Below are 24,374 nucleotides of genomic sequence, written 5' to 3'. Positions count from 1 at the left end.
TGTTTCGGTCCTGAGAGGAGCTCAGCGGTCGGACCCTCCCTCCTTCTATCTCTCTCCCCTCTCTCTCCTCTGTCTCTCGCCCTCTCTCTCTCCTCCCCTTGTTGTGACAGAGCACACCTGCTTGATCTTGGCTGCACGCGCTCCGAGTCCAATTACCCCATAGGCCCTCACAGCCACTTCACAGTCTCATCCCCCCACTCGTCTGGATTTTTGGGAGTCAAGCTCATCTTGCACACTTCTACTCTCTTTGCCTTGGTTCTACTGAGAACAGGTAGGTTATTCCTTTAACTCCGAGAGTGGAGAAAAGTATGCAAAATAATGGGTGAAGTGAGGTTAGCAATAAGGCGTTAGGTTTCACTATGGTTTCATTTTTAAAGAAATAGAGAGAGTTTGCTGGATTGTGACTTTTTGCATTACAAAATCTATCATTCAGGATTTAAAAGTCAAAAGTTAAAAGACTGCTGCTTGTGTTTTTTTCAGTTACAATTGTTAAAACTGGATTTGACTGTGTTTGATTCACTTCTTCATACATTTATGTATGTTGTGTGTATTTCAGATATGTTGCCAGGTATTGTTCCCACAGCTCTTTCAGCTTTGTGATGAGAGACCTTTAATCATTTCCAGTCCAATCTGCATACAGCTCAGTGAAAAGAGCAGCAGCTAGGGAAGGGGGTGTGGTAGTGCAGTTGATGCTGGTACCTCACTCCCCTGCCAAAAAAACGTATTCTCCTGGCCCATTGTTAATCTCTAAGGTATCCACCACTGAGTGCCATGTGAGGTTTTCAGTACCTTCTTAGTTTACAATTTCAGCTTGCAGTTTTTTACTTGCTTTTTGAGAAAAGTGTTTGTTGATTGTTTGGATGTAACCCATATGAAGTGCATTCCTCAAGCTAGCTTTTTGAGTTTGTTAGTTGTATACATGATCAGATTTGTAGTCCTTACATAAAGACAAGGGGTTGAGTGAGGGGTAGGCAGAAAGTTTGTTTCTTTTTACAGTCAACAATTGCTAATGTCAGCGGTAAATGTTTTTGTTGCATTCATGTGTTCCTTTTCTCTCTTTGTTTAGCTTTCTTTCATTCTTTTTCTCTTTTTTTCTTTCCCTGTGGTGTTTTTTGGGCAGTCTACAAAAAAATGAGGAGAGGGGGAAAAAAGCTAAAACAACAATGAGGATTCCATTGTGTTGATTCAGCCCATTAGTGCTTGTCAAGAACTTGATATGGAAAAGTTGTTTCTGCTGCTTCTGACACTGTCCATTTCAGCAGTTCATTTGAGACTGTAGCCAGACCGTTCTATTCCCAATCTCTTATCTGTCTGCTCTGCGGCCCTGTTTCTTCTCAATGTGAACCTTCTCTGCCCACAGTTTGCTGCTGTTTTCACAGGAGCAGAACAGAACCCAAATTGCTAGGGGCAACTTAAAGTGAGCGGCTTTGAAGAGGAGATGAACAAAAAAAAAGCTGTACCTGGCAACGCACAGAGCCATTAATCCTGTAATGGTACAGCTTCCTCTATCAAAGAGAGGTCTGAAGGCTTCCCGGCAAGCCACCACACAACTCTCAGCTAACTCATTACATCCTTTTTGCCAGCAGGGAAAACACCTAATAAGGCTCAGCTGCACTGAGTGGACAGGAGTGAAATTGAACAAGGGAAAAGTGAGACAAACTAAATAGAAGGAAAAGTTGGGCTTAGAATAGAATAGAGGCTAAAAGAGGCATAAACGGTGTACTAAAATACATTCAGAGCAATACAAGTACTTCAGCAGTTCATACTGTTGAGCTGAGCTGAGCAGATGTTTAACATTTGAACCAGAAATGAGTGAATGGAAGGTTAGGAGGAGACAAGGCCCAGATTTGCACTCAGGGGCTGCATTTTTTCCATCTGGACTTCAACTCGCAGGGTCAAAAAGAGCAAAAGAACAATGGAATTGAATGGACATCAGCCATGAAGACTTTTTTCCCCCCTTTGCTCACTGGAATATCAGAAAGTTTCACATGTCAGTCTTTCTGGCCAAAGTTTTAAGGATCAGACAGAGAAAGAAAATACCATAAGCTATGGGAGAGAAGCCGGGGAAGGAACCGAAAGAGCACAAAAAGGGAGGAGGAGATGGAAAGAGAAGAAAGGGAGAGAAGGTTGGGCAGTTTGTCCACGTCTGTGCAGCGCAGACTGTTGATAATGGGACTGAGGTTGATGGCAGGCCGACAGCTCTTCTCATGGAACAGCTGAAATGTGGTTTAACCACTCGCTGGCTTTCTCATGCCATGGCTCCAAACAACAGGCATGCTTTAGAGACCCTGAATGATCTTTCAATAATAGTTATGGCTCTGACACTTTATTTCTTCTGCATGAAGAAATTATATTGATTGTAGTGGTCAAAAGAGTCTTGGGAAATCTTGAAGCCAAAAAATGTCTCATTCAAACATACATGGTTGCATGGGTGGCTATTTTCCGGACGAGATTTCTCCAAACTCCTTGTTACAGGAAGGTTTTGGCTCTGAAATTGTTTGTTGGCCATGTCTTTGCATATTTTCAGATACACATATTCTCACTCACAAAATCCCCTGATATATCAGACATTTGTTGAAAATAACGACTGCTGACTTCTCCCACCACTGTCAAAGGAAGAGCCTATAAAATCATCATCATTAATTTTTTACATTGCAGTGTCATTATCGATCATGCTTATGTGTGCAACTGCGTGGGAGGGAAATTGCACTCATTTGCTGATGGGTTAAAAGGGCCACACGTGTTTTAAATGTCCTGTGGCCTTGTAAATACCTTCCAATGATTCATTGCTGACAGACGCTCTGCAGAGGCAGACGCAGGCCTGTGGAGAGTTAGAGGGGAGGGGGGAAGGTAGCGGACCAGGGTGGAGGGCAGGATGGTAGTTGTCTGCTTTACATTGTTTCCTTCATTGCAACGTGGTTTGATTTGCTAAAATCACGACAGCATGGGGCTGAACGCTAACGTATGTTTCTTTCACACTGCAGAAGTTTAAGTGAAAGATTTGCTGATGTGCTAATCGTTCTGCGGGTATCTCACAGATTTTATAAGCTTGAGAGTTTCAATGAAAGGCAGTGTCAAAGAGAAGAAAGTGACAAAGCAAAGGAGGGAAAAAATTACTTTACTCCCTCATGCAAGCTCTGCTTCCTGTCTGGGAATCATTAGTAATGCTGGGGCCAGACTTGGGGGAGAGTGTAGGGAGGGAAGAGAGGGATGAGACAAAAGAGGGGCACAGAAGAATTGACAAGGATGCTGCCGCCACAGGAAATGTCAACCTCCTTCGTCTGAGATGGGATGATGAATCACAGGTTTCAGAGACATGAGAGAAAAAGACATGATGTTGGTTCGTGTACTATTTACCACATGCCCTTTTACTAGGATTGTAAATCTTTTGAAAATACAGACTAAACTTTCTCAAAGCTACTCATGCTTTTTACTTTTTGATACATCTTTTCTATACCCACCATAGTTCAACAGGCATCTGCTGACCATTTAAAGCCCTTTCAAACTCTTCGGAAGGCCTTGAACTATCATTTCAGTTGGATTTGTTTCACCAGTGATCTAAGTTCAGAGTGAAATGACAATACAGATTAACATAGAAACAATCAATAACTTTCTTTACTAGTGCATGAACTACTAGTACTAGTACATCCTGTTTCACAAAAGTCACCATACGCTTTTATCAGAATTAGGTCAAAAATAAAAATGGTTAAATTCATCAGATCCGTTCATGTGCGTGGTTTTTAAAAGTTCATTAGTAGGAAACTAGTGTGTACCAAGTCCTTCCATATTTGCACTGATTAGTGACAGTCCACTTCTTGTGAATAAAGCCTGTCCCATTTTCATCTTGTAAGCTGGCAAACTGCCGGCGTACCACGACGTGATGCTGGCCAGTCAAGTTGCCCCATATCATTTCATAATGATATATTGTGAAAATAACTTTGGAGAGGAGAGAAGAGTTTATAATGTTACAAATGGAATACCCAATACCCAAATAGTAAAACCCATGTTTTAAAATGAATGCCAATAGTAAGTAATATGGGGAACATGGTCTGTCTGTAATAGTTATTAAAAAACAAGTGGAGATACAAAAAAAAACTGGAAAAGATTTTTTTAGGAAAAGGTCATACAAAGTCAGATCATGTTTCCTAAGCTGCAGGGCACTAAATGAGCCCTTTTGATTTCCAGCTTGGTTGATCACTAGGATTCCTCTGTCAAAGTGAAAATGATAAAGGGGAATACCTTTTATCCCATAACAGAAATCTTCTTTGAGGGGATTAAAATTGCCGATACTGGCGAGATGTAGAGTTTGCATTGTCAAGTCATGTTCCAGCATGTTCTGTTGGCAGCCTTGTGGGTTTAACATGCACACACACACACACGTGTGTTTGAGGAGCCTGTGTCGTGTGTTCAGTAGATTCTAGGTGTGTGTGTGTGTGGGGGGGGGGGGCATCTTCTTAGGGCCGGTGGACACATCTGAGCACTGGTAATGAAAGAACCAACGCCCGAGGTACAGCAGGTTGTCTCTTGCGTAGAGGCTCATCCCAGGTGTAAAAGCTGTGAAAAGCCTTGAGTTTCAACTTAAAAAAAAAAAAACACTGCCTTTGACCATAATTCCTTGTTTTGGGATTTGAATATAGAGTGACAGTCATGTTCACAGACAGGCCTTGGTTGACCCATTATTTCACCACTGTAATGTACAATGTACAGGCCCTCCATCTCCAATTCCCAAATATCCTAACTCACTAATATCAATACCACATATGGTTTATTCTGCAGCTGTGGTTACAAATTGTGAGTTCATGTCCCAAACAATAATCCCTGGAAATCCCTTATATTCAATTTTCTTAGTTTGATTTCAAAATCTTTCATTTTAGTCTCATCATGAGTAATTCTTGTTATTGCAGTAATGCTGCAGCCATCAATTGCCCATAGAGCTTAGTTTAAGATCACTATCTTCTTCTTCTTCTTCTTCTTCTTCTTCTTCTTCTTCTTCTTCTTCTTCTTCTTCTTCTTATTTTTGCACGTCTGGCTCACATTAAAAGCTGCGGAAGTGTTTATGGACAAAGGTTGATAGATTGATGGCAGGACATATGGAGGGCCATCTGAAATCCTGCACCAATGCAATGGGTCAAAGCAGGTAGATAAGGTTCAGTAATCAGCGGTGAGACATTTTTTGTGCATTGCTGTTCCTTGAAGCAAAGCTGGTACACTGACTTTAAAGATAACTGAATGTTCCAGCCCGCAAGATGTACCAGATGTGAGGAGTTCACAACACTATCACCTCCTATGAAAAGTGATACACTGACTTTAATATACTTTCCAGTATTGGCAATTAATGTATTAAACTATGAGAAAACCCCATTTGGCATCCAAGCAGGTTAAAATGAACCATCAAGAGCTTCTAAAAGCACTTTTTTAACCTAAGAGTGCTTTGCATCCTTAAAACAAAACACTGGCAGAATGCTGCTGCCAAGTCTGCAGACAAGGTTTCGTTGGATTGAGCTTTCAGCTGCGCTTAGATAAGAGAGCCTAACACAGCCAAGATTACTCAGTCTGTCGAAGACTGGAACAACGTGTACTCTGGATCTACTGTATGTTCAGACCGGAGCTCTTTGTTTCAACGCCTCCCACTACAGTACATACTCCATGTTTCCAAGTGAGACAAAATGGCAAACGTTTTGCATGGAAAACTCTTCGCATCTATACATCAAACATAGTGTGACACGATTCCAGGCTCTAAGTGCCGACTTATGAAATCATCCTTTTGAATGTTCTTAGTTTTTTTTTCGCTTCATAGCAACAGAACAAGAGTAAAAAAGAAACATTAAGATGCAGAGCTATCCCACCCAACACAATTCCCCTCTGAATGAAAGTGATTTCAAGCTTGGTCATACTGTATCCAAGCACTGTAACCACTGGACTGAAACTGTACAGTGTGTTAAAGCGGTGGCTGTTTTGTGGACACAAACTTTAATTACTGCTTGTGTTGAGAATCCCTCCAAACCATGATCCCGTGACCTGACGTAACCCTAACCTGGATTTACACTACATCAGCACATCTCTTTCTTTTTCTTTTTTCTCTTATGCTCAAAGGCACACACTGATTTAAAAGACTTAAACTTTTTTTCATGTATTACATGTTTACATATAAAGGTGCACATACAACTTGTGCACTTGCTTTAATACACTTAAAGACACAAACTATTGCTTTATTCACACCTAAAAAACATGTGAATATACACTCAAATGACAGAAGTTAAGCAAAGATGCAGCTTATAAGCACCATACACATGCACATAGACCATATAAACCAGCCCAGAGTCACTTTCAGCTCTGGCCAACTGGTTTGGGTCAGTTTCATCATCCTGGTCATGATGTTCAGGTCAAGGTCCGCTTCAGAACAGCTACTCCCAGATCATTTGTTAGCAGCTGCGGCTCAAATCCGCCCTTCAATTATTGTGGAACCAAGAGGGAAGGAGCAACGTTTGGCTATACGCATGACAAGCAGATTGCTGGGTCTTTGTGTGTGTGTGTGTGTGTGTGTGTGTGTGTGTGTGTGTGTGTGTGTGTGTGTGTGTGTATGTGTGTCCTAAGGAAGCAGGATTCTCCCAGTGACTCCACTCCTACAGATCTATGCTCCTTAAAGGATTTTAATGGCAAACAAATGATTACTGTGATTTATTACTTTGAATAGAAAATGCAGCACAGTGCTGTACAGTGGCAGTGGAATTTCCCTTAATGCATCCCCTGTGTATTCCTGCAAGAGCTAATGCAGATGTTCCTTATGCTGCAATCAATGTTGTTTTTTTGTCTTTTGCAAAAGCAATTTACATTGGCAGATTGTATTATGGTATCTAGATCAGTCGACCAACAGTAAAACATTAGTTTGCTCTTTAATCTCATAAGTACACAGGTACTTTTCTTGCAGGGGCTAGGTTGAAAAAGTTCAACTGATTTAAAAAAAACAACAATAATTTGAATAAAAACTGTAATCACAGTCACGTTTCACATCTAAAAACTACATGTTACGATTGAGAGAGTGTTAAAACCATAGACTGTATATTAATGGACAGCGCATGTATGACGTCACCCATTGGTTTGTGGAGATCTGCTATCCGTCGTCGAGTTTGCCGTTACGGGCGCAGCCATCCTTGTTGCGGATGTGACGATTTTAGACGAGAGGGAGGAGTGAGGGAGGAGCTGCTTACACTCTATGTTACGTTACACACTTTCACTGGCAATCACATCATAGCCACGCCCTAAAACACCCCCTGCTTAATCGCCGGTTTTAAAATCAACGAGATCATAATTCAAAAAATTAACATCATTCTGTGTTGCAGAAGACTTAAAACTAGCGATTGAGACCATAAACTTATTATGAAAATGTTTACTGAGGTAATAAATCAAGTGAGAAGTGGGTCACTTTCTCATAGACTTCTACAGAAACCGAACTCCTTTTGCAACTGCACATGTCGCCCCCTGCTGGAATTCAGATAGAATGCAGGTTTAAGGCACTTCCGCATTTGCAGCACTTCGCCGAACTGGATGCGTTGTCCATTAATATTAACAGTCTATGGTTAAAACAACTAGTTGGAGGGCAAAAAAGCTGATGCCAAAGCGAATATTAATAAACTGTACAAATAGCAAAAAAAGAATGGAAAAATGGTTGAAATAGATAACTAAAAGTACCCTAATGGATACATTGTTAACTAAAGATTGATATATGGTTAAATAGTAGTCTACTATTGTAACTACTTTGGGAATAGGTCTTTTTTGTTTGCCCTCCATTCCTTAGTAACACATTCGTTATGTACCTGTACAGCCTGTCCCTTCTGATAAAGTACTATTGTGTAATTTTCTCATTTGGGTTTGCGCTAACCCATGGTCTATCACCTTTCACCTTCTGCTTAAAACTGACCAGTTAAAAAGCTTATTTGACCAACCTCACTAAATTGTTACACCCAAGTGTTTAACCTTCTCACCCCTCCACCTCTCACCTTTGCCCTTTGCTTCTCTGGTCTTCAATAACTCTCCTGTGTTCTGTCTTTCTCTCACTGTGTCCTTCTTCCTTCACAGTGAATGTAAACAAACAGTTAAACCAAGTATGGTAGTTTCAAAACTAATCATAGACAGACTATTTTGAAAGTGTATCCACCCAAACCTTTGAAATGTGTCCTCTCGTCCTCCAGGCTCCCTGCTAGCAGCACCATGAGGTCAGCCTGTCTCTCTTTGCTCCTGGTCACGGCCTGCTGGGCTCTGCCCTTCCGCCAGTCTGGCTTTCTAGACTTCATGATGGAAGATGAGGCAGGATCAGGCTTGCCTGAAGGGCCAGATGTAGGCTTCCCTGTCATGCCTGAAGGACCCAAGTGCCCCTTCAGATGCCAGTGCCACCTGCGAGTAATCCAGTGCTCGGACCTCGGTAAGACCTCCCACTAATGGTTCATATGGTTGTGTATAATCCTACACACCAGTCATCTGGATCATTTGGACTGATGCTACATGTAGCCCATAATCCCTAAAATCAATCAGTGTGACTTGATTTGAATTGCAGTTCAGAGTAAATGCAACAAACTTCTTGTTCACATCCATTTTCTTTGCCCAATCCTCCATTCAGATCTGGATTTCAAACAAATTAGGTCACGTAAATGGAAGAGATGAGGTCAGATGGGTGTCTGCAGTAGTTTTATTGTACTTCTATTGTGCTGAGTGACATTACTGTTTTTTAAGAGCAGAAAAGGTTCCTGACTCTACGTACAAACTGTCTCGTGCGTCTAGCCAAACCCACATGTTCATTCTAGGGGTATATGTTATGTCACATTATTGTGAAGTCCTCCAGAAAACATGACACCCAAGTTGACACCTTAAATGCTCACAGATGCTGTGGGCTTTCTAGAACAATTACATTATATGCCCTTTCTGGCCAAATTGTTTTCCAAACAGTGGTGGAAATTAAATGTTAGATTGGGCATTGGAAAGTCCTGAACAAAACTTTCAAAACTTGTTTTTCAATGTTAAGCTTACTCACCAAGGTCAAACGTCTACACTTAATTTGCCGAGTTTTTAATTCAGCAGTCACAACTATTTCCTTAATTGTCATCTTCGTTGTTTGGAGCGTATCCACTCTGTCTGTCTAATCTGATGCATAGCATATACAACAGCTTGAGTCATCCCACAAACTCTGTCATAGAAAAGTCCCTGACCTCATTTATTCTTGTATATTACACAAACGTGCTTTGCTACACAGTTGTGTTTGATAGTTTTTTGGCTCTCCTTTTATTTGGAAAGGATGGGTCATGAGCTTCAAGGAGGTAGATAAATGAGAGAAGGGAGTTTCACAAATGGACAAACTGGGAGGATAAAATAAAAAGAGGAGTAGACAGACATAACCAGCTCATAACCACGTTGGTTTAGTAAGCTTAAGAGGGCCAGCGTTGAGACGGTGAAATGAAATAGCGTTTACAGATTCAGGATATAGTATAAGTATAAGCAGAGCATGCAGACAGACAAGCAGACCCAGGTGGCTCAACAGTCAGAGCGACAGACAGTCAGAGAGAGTGATGTTCAGGAAAAGACCAGTTCCATTACATCAGTCCTCTAGTCGGGGTCCCAGTCAGCGCAGCACTTTCCCCAGAGACACAGCTCCATGGCTGGATACTCGACTCCTGCATTAGCACTGTTGGCCCCGCTCCTCCATCTGTTCCCCAGACCTGCTGGCCTGCACGCAAACATACACACACTCACACTTTTAGACACACACAGGATTAAAACTTATTTGTATATATTTGGGAACACTATCCCAAAGCACCTTTTTGTAGATGTGGATTTTGCTCCGTGGGTTTGCAGCTGGCAGGATGACAGCTAAACAAACATTCAAGAAAGAAAATTTTGCCTAGGGTTCAAATGAGTTGTGATTATATTTGCCAACTCCGTTAGAATGAGGTTTTGATTATCCATAGACTGGCACAACTGTGTATACTGCTTACAAGTATTAAGATTTACCTAGTGGCACAATCAGCAGCTTCTCTGATTTTAAATGTTTTCTTTTATAAACAGTGATCGTGTAAGATGTGTGGTAATAAATCCAAATGTACTCATATCCCATAAGGCAATCAGGCCTTTGATGATGCAGCCAGATCAAATCGTCTTGCCCAGCCACAGCAACAGACATGGCAAGGCACTTCCAAACATAAACACTGTCATTAATGCTTGGAAGTGCTTAAAATAAGTCCGGCCCAGTCTGAAGCAATTATATGCTTCATATCCCGATCACTTTGCTTTAAAATGGAGTGATTAATAGTGACTATAATAGTGGGAGCCAGACTTAAAGTCACGTTTTTCTTGTTTATTTCCTGCCAAGTTGCTATCAGCTGAAAAGTGAGATGCTGACCGAAACATTACATTCAAATAATTTATTTGCATAAGTCAGTTCATGTTACTGTTATCATGGCAGTAATTACAGCGCTAATCATTTTTTTTGTTATATGCCCAAGTAGTTGTATTTGCAGTACATTAGTATTGTAGTACCAGTATAAGGGGAGTATTAGTTTTATATCTGTTTTTAATTTAAAAAATGCCAGGAATTATCTGTTCAGCAGGTAATCTTATACCAAAATGAATTTGCAGTGGTAACATTTTTCACTTATTTTTAGGATACTGAATGGTTGAAGATGATGTTAAATCAACAGCTCATTTGTGTTTCCCACACATTTTTCTCCACATTTTCTGTTACAGGAAGCAACACAACTGTGTTTGTCATGAGATAACTTAGTTAACTGTAAATTGTTGTGAAGAGCGTTGGATGTAAGCGAACATAAAATCTGAGTTAACTCTTTATTTTGAAGCATATTTCTTTAAAATAAATCTGGGCGTTACTCTATGAAAATTTAAACAATTACCTTTAAACTTGTCAGTGATGCTAAACACACTAACAGACCCATTTTAAATGCTGGAATGCCCTTTTTTAAATACTTTTTCTAGGCATTGTAGTTTTGCATTTACATTAAAGGTGCAGTAGGTAAGACATAAAACTAACTTTCAGTCATATTTGCTGACACTGACCCTATGTTCGAGTAGAACTACATGAAGCAGGTAATTAAAAAAAAAAAAAAATCCGGCTCCTCTGGCACCACCTACAGCCTGTAGTGTGATTTGCAAAACTCCACAGCTCCCTGTTCAGATGCACCAATCAGGGCCAGGGGGGGTGTCTAACTGCGTGTCAATCACTGCTCATGCACACGCATTAATTCTCCCTTGTGGGGGGAGGGGCTTAGGAGACCATTTTGGGCTTTAGCAGAAAGGGGGGAGGGACTGAGAAGTTGTCGATGTTCAAATTTTGTTCAAAAGTCCTGGATCTTCCCAATCCTACCTACAGCACCTTTAAGTTGGGGTGCTCGCATGATACATATTTTGAAAAAAGAGTATTACAAATTGAAGCAGCATAGGCTGAAATAGTCTAACTTTTACTTTTAGAGAAAAACAATAACAAATAATGTGTGTGAAAGTATAGAGGTACAGTATATAGTGTGGTGCTGCAATGGTGGTGGTGACCACAAACAGCTGTGATGGTTTGTGGGTCATTCACTGCCGAGTTGGAAAAGCTGAGAAAAAAGCAAACCTAGCTGGAAGTAATGTTTGGGTGAGCTGAGCAGAAGTCGTCACAAGCTTTTAGGACAAAATGTGTCCAGACATACGTATGTGGACTAGACATGCAGAATGTAAGCGTTTTTGTTAAACAGTTTATTCTACGCCTCTTCTTCTGAAATGTAAACTGCCCATTATGAATCTCAGTGGGTTTTTTGGGTTACCACGGATGCAGAAGTGCATACACCATGACTCCCAGCTGTCTTCGCTCAATTTTGTTTAAAAGCAAGTCCACTCAACCAAACAGTCTTTCACTACAGATGCCATTTTCTGTCACATTAGCCATTCCATGATAAAGTCCAAGCAAAACGATATAGCGTGAGCTCAGTGTCCAGGTATGCAGTCGCTTACTTACTCCAAAGGAAATTTGTCTTAAGGTCCATTTCCACCATGTGTGCCTCGAAGCACATGAAACATTTGTTTGGTCCCATTGGAATGTCACTATAAAACCCGCTCTGCTCTACGTCCCTTTCATCGAGACTTTATGTAGCATGCTACATTGACAAAGCAGACTTTGAGTGTTGCTACTGTAAACTGGGTTACTCTTTCCAGCTCGTCCAGATTTGATTCTCTGTCATGACAGTTCTTAAGAGTGTAAAGCCCCTGAAAACTTCATTTCAAATCTAAAGTACTTCTCGTCAACATTCAATGTTCATAACTAAATAAGCAACAATCAAAGTTAAAGTTCAGAAGAAGAAAAAACATCCCTAGTTACTATTTAATCAGATTTGATGGACAGTGCCAGCAGCATTAATAAACAACCAAACAACTGTTGCTAAACTCTGTCTGGTGCACATATGTGACATCACCTTTTCCAACTGCCCACTTTAAAGTAATTACAAAAGCCAGGACAAAAACACAAAAATCTCTCAAGCAAAAGTACCAAAATTGTTCCAACAGAACATTTTGTGTTTATTGCTTGAATTTAGAAACTTAATAAGAACATTTATTTTCAGGGCCTTTAACATACAACCGACCTGATTTAAAGGGCCTCAGTATGTAGTTTACAATTGATGGACACTGACCATCAAACAATAACCATGGTCATGGAGACAAGTAGGTAACCATTTTGTATCCATTTCCTGTTGCGGTCAGATTGTGGTTAACCTCTCGTCACCACCTCACCTCAAATTTAGTTTCCCATTATCCATCATTCTGACTGATGTATTGCATTTGCATGCTTCTAACCCTCATACCCAACATCTGATTAAACAATGTCTTGGAAAAATTCACCATCAGGTCTGACGGCAGTTCCTGAGGACATCCCAGACGACACCACCCTGCTGGACCTGCAGAACAACAAGATCACTGAAATCAAGGAGAATGACTTCAAGAACCTCAAAGGACTACATGTAAGAGACATTTCAGGTCCATCTGCAGAGCTCCATGTCTGTGTATGATTCCTAATGTTGTGTTATGTGTTGTTATGTAACCATTGCAACCTTTCTTCAATATGAACCTTGTTGATCCCCATGGGGAAACATCTTGTTTTTAAATGATTCATTCATGCATTTCTTCAGTTTTGTGTAAAATGGTACCACCCCCCCAGAGTAATTGCTCATTTTAAAAACATGTACCTGACTTCACCTCCCATCCCCAAACTCTCTTCATCCTCCTCCATATATCCTCCACTCACCCAGACTCCAGGTGCATGGAAACTATTCACCCGTAGGCCTTAGACCATCACGCCCTCAAATTCCTGTAGCTTTCTTGCTTGCAATAAATACCTCCGTCTGATGGCCAGGGCTGTTTCCAGTGTAACGTAACTGGCCTCTTAAGGAAATGGACCACATACTTCACATTGCCCCATGTCTGCTTTACATGGGAGTGGAACAGCAGGAGTGAGAGTCCTCAGCAAATGCATTAGGGATAACTCCAGAGCGGACTTGAACTTGGCCCTCCACCTTGACAGCACAGGAAAAATGTCCTGTTTTTGTAGAATCTCATCTGGGAAGTATCTCATATGGGAAGTACACATTTGTAATTGTACCCTTGGTGCATTTGTAGCATTAAATGTTTCTGTGGGGAAGAAAATAAATGTAAAGTTTCCAATAAAGTTCAAATTCCATATTTATAGAATGTGTTGTAAATTTGATTAAGAACAGACTGTTGAAACTGACTAAACTGCTGTAAAGATGCCAGACTAAATGTTCATTTCCTCCCAGTGTTGTGGAGATAGTGGTAAAAGCTCTACTACACCATGCAGGAAGAAAAAACAAACAAACAATATTTAACACTATCTTCCTGGGATTCTTCCTTAAAGGCTCTGATCCTGGTGAACAACAAAATTACCATCATCCACGCCAAGGCCCTCAGCCCTCTGACCAAGCTGCAGCGTCTCTACCTGTCTAAGAACAAGCTGAAGGACATGCCCGCCAACATGCCTAAGAGCCTGCAGGAGCTGCGCATCCACGAGAATGAGATCACCAAGATCAAAAAGGCCTCCTTCCAGGGCATGTCCCATGTCATCGTCATGGGTATGAGAATAAAATTGTCGCTGCTTTGTTGAAAAATGCAGAGATTTATTTGTATAGCACTAGCTGTTTGAAGAGGTATGACGTATATTTTTCAGCAGTAGGTCACATCTCCAGAGGTGTATCCGTGACTTTGCGGATGGCCACAGTTCCGCAGGAGTGATAAAAATATTTACCCAGAGTGAAACTAGTGTTTAAATTTAATGTTTCCGCAGTCTGTGCCGAGTTTTCTAGGAATTTCATGAAAAACAAGATCCTCTTTTAGCCTTTGTTAAATGTTGATCAAAGTGATGCATAAATAAGTTTTGTTTGATAATTATTTAAAAGATTTATTCAGGAGTGCTTCAAATGTTCCAAGCCAAACAATGGACCCATTCAATGTACCCTTCAACTACCGCAGAGGATAAAAACAGTCATTTTAAAGGGGATACTTGCGTGTCAATGGTAAATTTGATTGATTTTGGTTTGGAAAGACCAGAAGCAAAGTATGCCTTATGACATTTCACTGTTGAGACAAGATTTACACATCACAATTGGGAAGTGATGAGACTTCTACAGACTGTTAATGCATGACTACACAGAATATGTTTAGTTTTTTCCAGAAAAGATTATTTGTCCTTCATCCCCATTCCGTTTTTTTTTTTTTTTTGCTTCACTTTGGCAACACATCTCTAACTTGTAAAACTTCCTGTTCCACAAATTAAAAAGTGTCATTCTGTCATTGCTTAACTGAAGCTCAAAGTGTGGATTCAATCACTTAAAATGCAATAATATGAGAATTATTATCCGTGACAAATCTGGGAATCTGGCGTAGCGAAAGGCTGTGTTGCAAACACAAGCTATTCTCTTGCCTAAGACTTTGTTAACTCATGACTCAGCTCTGTGTTCCTGTAAGAAATTAACTTCATAGACATGATCCGTTACTGCCATTCTCTCTTTCTTTTCTTTTTTTCTGTCTCAACTGTTTTTTCCTTAACTTTTTTCAGAGCTCGGGTCCAACCCTCTGAAAAGCGCAGGAATCGAGGCCAGTGCTTTTGCTGACCTGAAAAGGGTCTCTTACATTCGCATTGCAGACACGAACATCACAGAGATCCCAAAAGGTAAAGCTCTGATAAATATTTCCACATATAATTTGGCTTAATCCAAGTTTTATTCAGTCAGGGTCAGCCAAAAACAAACATCTTCTTTCAAAAGAATACATGCTTGGATTTAAATCAATGGGCTCAATGTGATAAAACACAGACTGTACTGCACAGTAATTCAAAACTAGCCTAGCCTATCTCAGGGTGGGAACATATCTGGTGCATTTAGTAAAATGATATATTGGAATGATCTTTTGGATTTAATAGACTTGGGAACAGCTGCTCCTTGATAATTTATGTGTGCGTTTTTGAGATTTTTGCATAAAATGCCTGTCTTGTGGGTTGCCAGGTCTGCCCAGCTCGCTCTCTGAGCTCCACCTGGATGGAAACAAGATCTCCAAGGTTATGGCTGCCAACCTCCAAGGCCTGAAGAACCTGGCAAAGTAATATGAATTATGATTCTCTCTTTACATAAACCCATGTTTACCATATACTTTAAAGGGAGACTATGTAACTATTGCTGAACAGCAGCCATTGTGGTCAGAAGTGGCAATTACAATGCCATTGTACTTTGAGAGTCCCTTAATTTCCTAATAGTCTTGAGTCATGTCTCCTAGTTAGCTTCTTGTTTTACTTTTGTTAGGCTATATAATCATTTTAATGTTTTTGTAAATGCTAACACATAGCACAAGCAGTGACTGATAAAGTCATCACATTGACTGAATAATGTCAGTTCTATCTATCTCAAGTTTGCTAACATTAGCCACCATAAGCTACTGGTCCAAACTAGGTATGGTTGTAGCAGAATAAAACCTGACTGTATTATAATTAGCAAGGTGCATTGTAATGCTCATGAATTCAGCCTTTCATGTATGTCAGTCACACAGCTGTATCTATCTAAAGTTTGCTAACATTAGCCATAGCTACTCGTACCAGACCAAGAGAGGTTTAAGCGGGAAAACTCCTGAGTGTATTGAATTTCGCAAGGTGCTTTTTATTACTTATAAATTCAACTGTTTTCATTTGTAAGATGACATTTGTGTTATTTCAACTTGAATAATATCAGCTGTATCTGTCTAAACTGGTCATACCAAACTAAGTAAGGTTGTAGTGGGAAAACCCCTGAGTGTATTTAACAAGTTTTATTGCTAATGAATTCAGCTTTTCATTTGTAAGAGGAAGATTGCCTTATTTCATAATTCCATCCCCTTTGGAAACATGATATTCCTTTTTTTTGGTTTGGTTTTTCATGCTGTCTCATGTTTTTATTCTCTGGCTTGACATGTATTAGCTTTACTCTGGTATTACCATTTAAGGGATTTACTGTATAAAAAGACTTAAGACCCAAACAGTAGTTTTTGGATAATCAAAATAACTGGTTTGCGCATAAAATGTGGATACACTTTGTGTTTATGAGATTACTGCTCAGATTGTGCCAAAGATGGCATATCAAACTAGAACAAAGAGATCTTTGATGAAGTGGAGTAGGTTGTAGAGGATATGAGCGAAGGATGGTTTTTATTTTCCACTCAGTTATAATTAAGAAATCGACTTGGAAAGTAATGACCTCAATACAGCGGTAGATTTCGGTATCATTTCCTTATGTTATTTTTTTTTTTGCGCCATATTGTTGACTAACGATAATTTTGGCACCCGGAGACAAATGTTGATGTCCCTATCTTGGTTTCTCCACTCGTGTGCTCTTGTGTTTCTTGTTCTGCTACACATTTGCACATTTCCAAGTATCATGTACTTGCTGCTTTGTCCTGCAGACTGGGTCTGAGCTACAATGAGATCAGCTCTGTGGAAAATGGCACTCTGGCCAACGTCCCCCACCTGCGAGAGCTGCACCTCGACAACAACGCTCTGACCAGTGTTCCTGCTGGCCTGCCCGACCACAAGTACATCCAGGTACATACTGGTTTCTTTAGCATTGTAACCACTTGTATATCTTAGTGTTATTAATCCAGCGGTTTATCATCATAGGAAGATTGTTATTGCATCCATTTAGTTCCAGCAAATTATCTCTACTTGAGCATTATAGTTATGTTTTTCATTTTCTTACGGTGTGATCACACGCTGCTCATTTTCTCTGATCTAAACCATACTGGAAAGGTTTACTTTGTTGCATTTTTGCATTTGGTTTGTTTCACTGCCCGATTACAAGCCAGGCTTCCCTCAACAAAAGTCACATGGATTCATTTAGTTTGTTTATTGAGTAGTGTTGATAGCCTATCATACTATAATATTACAGGTTTTGGCAGTAGGGGGAAGTGTAAACACACCTGATTTCTCTAAGTAGAGATTGGGACAATGCAGTTGTAGTACCAAGAGCAAAAGCCACAGGAATAAAATATGAATATGGGAATATAAAAAAAAAAGAAAACCACCTTCAAATTTGGGATGTTTTGTATGAAATGAAAAGAATACAAAGTTGAATGTGAACTTAAAAAATCAACACTAACATGACAATTATTATAGTAGATAGTCAGTGCGTGCTCAGTATGGTTTTAATTGTAGAAACTACATACCCAGAGGAACTTAATGAGGTTTTTCATATTTTTGTGATCTTTTTTAAAATATTTTTAGCTCTTATGTTCTTTGTCTTCTGTCCTATGCATGTTCCATTGCGTAAGATGGCAATTGTAACTCATTATGACTTTGGTGTTTTTGGACCTAGTGGCTTTGGAATCTGTAATTAGCATTATATTGTCTGTCCCAGTGAGTTTGTGGCACCTCCCTCCTTTTGTTCTTATTTCTAAGATCCTTCTTATCCCCCTCAGCGCTGCATGACGAGGGCGACTGTGTTAAAAACACAATGATCAGCTGCATGATTGTTTTTAGCCTTTCATATATGTTTTTTATGTGCTTCTGATATCAAGCAGCATCAACTCTTAATTATGAAGTATGATACAGGAAGTCCTTTTCTGGCTGTTATTAGTTAAACATCCTGAAGAAAAAAATATCAATTTAGCTTTCTTGAGCTATTATTATTCATATGATGACTTATGATTATCTTCTTTATCTGCTTTTTTTCGAAAAACTAAATTATTGCCATGCACGTCCCACTCAGTGACCAAAGGTTGTCATTATTTAAATCCCTTCTCTAGGTGGTCTACCTCCATGCCAACAAGATTGCTGCAGTAGGAACAGGGGACTTCTGTCCTCCTGGCCTCAACCACAAGAAGGCCATGTACTCTGGCATCAGCCTGTTCAGCAACCCTGTGCCTTACTGGGAAGTTCAGCCCATCACCTTCCGCTGCGTCTTCGACCGCTCTGCCATCCAGCTCGGCAACTACAGGAAGAAGTAGAGCGTCACGCGCGCCACCGCAAGGAAGTGTGTGTTTGTAAATGAGTGTGTGAAAGTTTTCTAAGTGTGCATGTTTGACTACAGCCCCACAACACTGACCCCTACCAACACTGCCTCCCCACAAATGATGATGTCATTAATCCACTCACTCATTTCAAATCTCTAGTGGACATGGACCTCAAACACAACATATCATTTTCATTATTTAGCTTCAAGGTTGGTGCAACAGTAGTAACACACACGGCTTACAACAAACACCAGCATACTATGGTGATGCTCTCACACACAGCACATCATTCATAGAAGCAGTTAGGCAAGCATTAACAATGTATGTACAAATATGTTCTCACATACATGCCGTAATATATTATTTCATTCAGTGGATACATTAAAAGTCAGAGGTGATTCCTAGCCAAAAAGATTTGAAACCTTACTCAGTGGAAAATGTTATAATCCCATTTTGATCAACCTTCAGCCAGTGTATGAATTATAAAAAAGCTTGCCTGTAGAGCAGGCAGCAAGGGGATAACTTGTGTTTTACAATACCTTTAACAACTGGTATACTAGAATGTACTAGATATTACCTGTGTACTAGGAATAGCATTCAGAGTGTAACATTACCACGCTGCACTCCTTGAAAGAACTCCTGAGTTTCTATTTGTATTGTACGCAATTCAAGTAGAGATAAAAGCAAACGTGACTTCTATCACATTGTGATTTCTTGTGCTTGCTTCAGTGTTGATTTAGTTCTGGGTATTTTTATACTTTTTCTTCACCACATTTCCTCTCCTGTTCCTCTCCTAGTGTATGTTGTTCCATTAAAAACAAAAACAAGGTGAAAATAGCTTATAGAAAATGTAGAATAAACCATATATGTTTTAAACAGAAGCCATTCCCAAAGATTTATATGCATGCTCTTATTTTTTTTCCTTTCAACTTGAACCTGGTTCTTTCTGGAATCTCTTGTTAATGTGTGTATGTATTTCTTTCCATGTGTTCTTGCCCTTTATTTCTTTTTTAAGAGTCAAGAAAAAATTGGATCGTATGTGGACTAGCATGCCCACTGCAACAATGTTGGTGCGAATGTTATATGTATAGACGCTGTATATAAATGCTGTATAAAAACCTCTTTAATTTGCTTAAAGGCACAAGCACTTACCATAGCTCAGACTTAATATATCAGCAACAAAGGTGTTCTTCTTTTTTCCGGAGCAGGGGCTCCAGCTAAGGTGTCCTGAACAAAATAAAAATACTAATGGAAAAAGTAGCAGTTTTTGATGCATGTAATGACCAGAACTTGCATTGATTATCAATTATGTGAATGGAGATGTGTGCTCCCGGTCACTGGATGGCGCTACATTAGCTACAGCACAAATACAAATAGGGCAGCAGCTTCCGGGCGAACAAGGTCAAGAGGAGGCACAGGTAAAATGTACTGAGAAACAGGTGAGACACATTAATAAACAACAAACACGCACATTACACAAAAGTGCTTCAGGCACATATTATTGATTGAAAAAGAACTTTGACAAAGACTTGAAATGTCCAATAAGGTTGCCATGGTGGATTTAATCAAAGATATTCACATGTTCATGGAAAAAGTAGCATTTTATGAGATATCCGTGCATATTCATGTTTGAGTTATGATAAGGACTTGTCAACGAAAGGCACCCAAACAACAGCCAAAAAGAAATCTGGCTTTAAACATTTCAGCCTCATGGGCACTTAAAAAGTTATCAATCATTTTCACTTTTATCAAACACTTTAGCCAGAGTCAAAGCACTGGTTTCTTGTCATATAGTAACAATAAGTCAAATTACAGACCATCGAGACTACTCTTGTCAAAGAGTAAATATGGGTCAAATTCTTCTTCTATGTTCTATATACGTAACATTTGGGCCATTCATTAAGTTCAATTCAACATCATTCAAGTTATTTTCGGTTAGGATATGAGCAGCAAGTCTTATAGGAATAGATGTGTCTTAGCTACTTTTTTGGCTTAAATTAAAACAGAATTGTAAATTTAATCAATGACAGCATCTTGTAACAGACCCAAGTTTTGCAAACTACACTGAACTATAAACTTTTTTAACAATTCAATTAATTTAGTCATTAAGCCTTTGAGAACTCATTTTTCATAACAGTTAAATTGTTCCAAGTGAAGCCTCCCATCTATTTTCTATGTTCCCTTATCCTGTGCAGAACTCCAGAACTTAGCCAAGAGTCAGAATGTACTGTATACATTTACAAGACATATATGAATCTATATATACAAATAGACAGACAACGCATTCAATTTAGAGTCTCCAGTCCACCGTGTCTATGGTTTGTGGGAGAAAACCGTACAGTAGCTCCCCGAGGAAATCCAACTGACACAGGAAGAACATGCAAACTCCACACAGGCCAGTGAGTTCGATAATAACACTTTCTTGCTGTGGGTGGATAATGTGAATCACTTTGCCACCATATCAACATATCCATGTCTCTTGGGAGTGAAAACTGTTGGGTGGAGGGTCTGAAGAAAGTTAAAAAATCAAATTTATGGTAGATTAATTTGCTTCTGGCTACCTCTGCAGCCTCTAACTCATATTGATGGGTTTTGTGGTCTGAGGTTAAAATATATATATATATATATATATATATATATATATATATATATATATATATATATATATATATATATATTTGCACATGGACCATTTCTGGCCACTGAGCCACCAGTGATTTATAGTCCTCCAGCCATTTAAGAGACAGTAATGGCAATATTTAGGTTAAAGAAAAAAAAGAAATGGAAGTCCCTTGAGACCTGTGGTGGTTGAGACTCCTGCCTTTGAAAGCTAGTTGTACAGTGTCTAATTATCAATGCTTAAAAGAAAATATTTTTCACAATTTTTCATTGTATTGCATTGTGTGGAGTCTCAGAAGTGACAATTATCAATTACCAAAAGTCACTGCATTACAGCCATCAACTGTTTATTTTCAACACACTCCTTTCTGTACGTCCATTTTTTTATTTGCCACTAATGTTAGACACACACCTAGACCAATCAAACAATTCTCATTATCAAAAAAGCAACAACGAAAATGGGATGTTTGAGATAAAGTATAAGTATTGGGAGTAAAATTGGGAAAATAAATACAATAGTGTGTGTAGAAGTAGATAAATGATTGAGTTTGTGCTTGGACTGAAAAAAAATAACAGTTTATACTGTATAACATTTATTTCATCAATTTCACTGATAAAATAATTAGTGAAAGTTGACACTTTTAGGCCTCCACAGCACTGCCTCCCTCACTTAAAATACTAACTGTGTGGCGTTAAATTACAAATAATGCAAACGGCCTATAAAAAAGAAGCAATGAAAAAACGGAACATTTAAGAGTTTTGATTGGCTCAAATCCATCTCTGTCTGATATAACTTGGGTCTTTTTTTTTTAACCAAGGACAGACTGAAAAGCATCAGTGTTTGAGCACTGGCTCTCATCCCAGCACCTCAGACTCAGTTTAATACAGCAACGTGATTGTACTTCAATCTGTTGCCCCCATGTGGTGGTTATTGGTACAAAACTTTATATTCTTTGTCGCTGCCCCCTAAAGCACACACTTGCAAAAGCAAAGTGCAACTTGATCTTCTCAACAGACATCTATCTTCTCTAGACCATAAGCACTTAGACTTATTGCTTTAGGCCCGTTGCCAGTATTTATGTGTGTTGGTGCAAGTAGATGGAGGTGTCTTCGTGGTTTTAGTTAAAAGCTTGAGAAGAAGTACTTTGGAGAAAATCAGTTGTGTGCAAATATGTTTCCGTCAACTTAATTCGGAGCAGATTTGCACATACTGTGCACTCATTGCTTAGTGTGTTTTCACATGCACATGTGAGTGTGCACGTGTGTGTGTGTGTGTGTGTGTGTGCGTGTTTGTGTGTTTGTGTGTATGTGTGTGTGTGTGTGTGTGTGTGTGTGTGTGTGTGTGTGTGTGTGTGTGTGTGTGTGTGTGTGTGTTTTAAGTGCTTGTCTTGTGGCGTGTATGCAACCAAAGTAGGCTGAGCTTCACCGTGTTGAAAGCAAAGACTGGTGATATCCTGCCGAAGAGCAGATGTGTTACACATTTATGTAGAAGGTCATTTTAATCTGCAAATCTAAACTATATTAACCAAATGTAGCTACACACAAACACGTGGGCTTATACCTGTCTGATACCTGTAATATGATACTAAATTCCTCCAAACAACACTTTTACAAACACCACCACCACCAATGTGTTAAACCCTAGTATTACTGTGCATGCGATGTTGATGTATAAAAACAATACACTTTAGCTATATCCCTTAATTTAGGGACTGTAAGAAAAGGGTGATTTGTGTGATACTGGTGGGTAATTTAACCATAAACGGACCAGAGGTATGTTGTGTCAAGCAGTTCTTCTCGTCTGATTTTAGTGCCAGTTCACTCTTGCAGCACATGTGAGCCCATGAGACACAAGGTGAGAGAATCACTTGGCCTGCCTCGGGATGAGTCTCTGGTTTTAAGCGCAGTGCTTGCCACATGGCCACATGGTAGGAACAGAAGGTGGTGTCTGGATGCTGTCTGAGATTTTATTAGAAGCCTCTGGGTGTCTGTGCCAAGAAGTCCAAGAATATCCCTGTTGGCTAATATGCTTGCTTGGATCTTCATGTTTGTACCACTTGTATCTTAGTTATGAACTTTTTTTGTTTGCTCATGTGCTCCTATTTATGTAGCCTGTACATGTGTCTATGTGTGGTGTTGACAAGGAAGAAAGATCCAGAGAAGAGATGGCACTGCACTTGTACACGTGCCAGATTGTTGAACGTGTCAGTTTTTATCTTTTATGTTCCATCTATGATCTGTGTGTTAGAAAAATTATGCTTAGAACAGTTTTTAGTTCAGTTTCTTTGTTAAACCATTTGCATCCAAACTGCTGTTTTAGTATTTCTGTCTTTCATGTGTTAATCATGAAAGCTGAGTGACCTTGCAAAGAGCACAGGATGTATCCCTGAGGGCAGGATGCATAATGTGGAGGAGATGCCAGCCCTGACCAGAGGTAAGAAGAAAGCTACTGATTATGAACTTTTTGTGAACCAAAAAACTAACTTGACTCCCAACTCCTTTAAAAAGGCACTGTTGTGAACAATCTTCAGTCACTTTCTGTACTATGCTGTGAGTGCTGTAAACTGACTCTACTTGCAAGTAAAAATTAACTTTGAGCGATCACGGAAGGCTTGTATCATGTGAATGCGCCGACAGTGTTGTTGTCATTACTTAGAATTTCTCAAGGGGCCGACAACCTATGCACTACAGCTTTAAACAGCTTTAAACATGCAAAGAAACATAACAAATATAAATAATTAGGCTACTTATCACTACTAAAGAAATGATTTGCTTATATAAATATTTTTTATTTTCCTTTATTACAGTATAGTTCTACCAATATTGCAATGAATACATTGATTACAGGACAATAGTGTTGACGAACTGACCGAAGAGCTGGTTAATTAACCCGAGTCGTGTCACTGAACCGGGAGAATCGAGTGCCATACGTCAATGAACCGACTCACTCCCATTTTTTTACCTCATTCGTGCCGGCAGCGCTTCGCTCGAGCTGAGTGCGATCGGTGTATGTTCCGTTGTGTGTAGCTGGTCTTCTTCTGCTACTGTGTGTGTAGCAGAGATGGGGACTCAAGTCTGAGACTCGGACTCGAGTCACACTTAAGTCGCACAAACAGCTGACTTCAGACTTGACTTGCGATTCGACCCAAAAGACTTCAGATTTGACTCAGACTCGAGCTTTGAGACTCGTCAACAACCTGTTTTCATGCAATTATTGCTTTTTAAATCTAAATTTATTCATG

At 39.6% G+C, this 24,374-nt stretch overlaps 1 protein-coding gene across 1 annotated transcript; it reads left to right on the top strand.

Annotated features, from left to right (window-relative positions):
* Positions 1 to 19,770, top strand: dcn (decorin). The gene is made up of 8 exons (XM_031313310.2): positions 1 to 271; positions 8,190 to 8,419; positions 12,880 to 12,992; positions 13,904 to 14,117; positions 15,101 to 15,214; positions 15,546 to 15,639; positions 16,969 to 17,107; positions 18,307 to 19,770. Exons 2-8 carry the CDS (start codon positions 8,209 to 8,211, stop codon positions 18,505 to 18,507), a joined length of 1,086 nt encoding a protein of 361 aa, XP_031169170.1. The 5' UTR covers positions 1 to 271; positions 8,190 to 8,208; the 3' UTR covers positions 18,508 to 19,770.
* The last annotated feature ends 4,604 nt before the right edge of the window (positions 19,771 to 24,374 follow it).

Source organism: Sander lucioperca, chromosome 20 (assembly GCF_008315115.2).
Source record: "Sander lucioperca isolate FBNREF2018 chromosome 20, SLUC_FBN_1.2, whole genome shotgun sequence".
Lineage (NCBI taxonomy): Eukaryota > Metazoa > Chordata > Actinopteri > Perciformes > Percidae > Sander > Sander lucioperca.
This window is presented reverse-complemented; position numbering and strand designations above follow the sequence as displayed.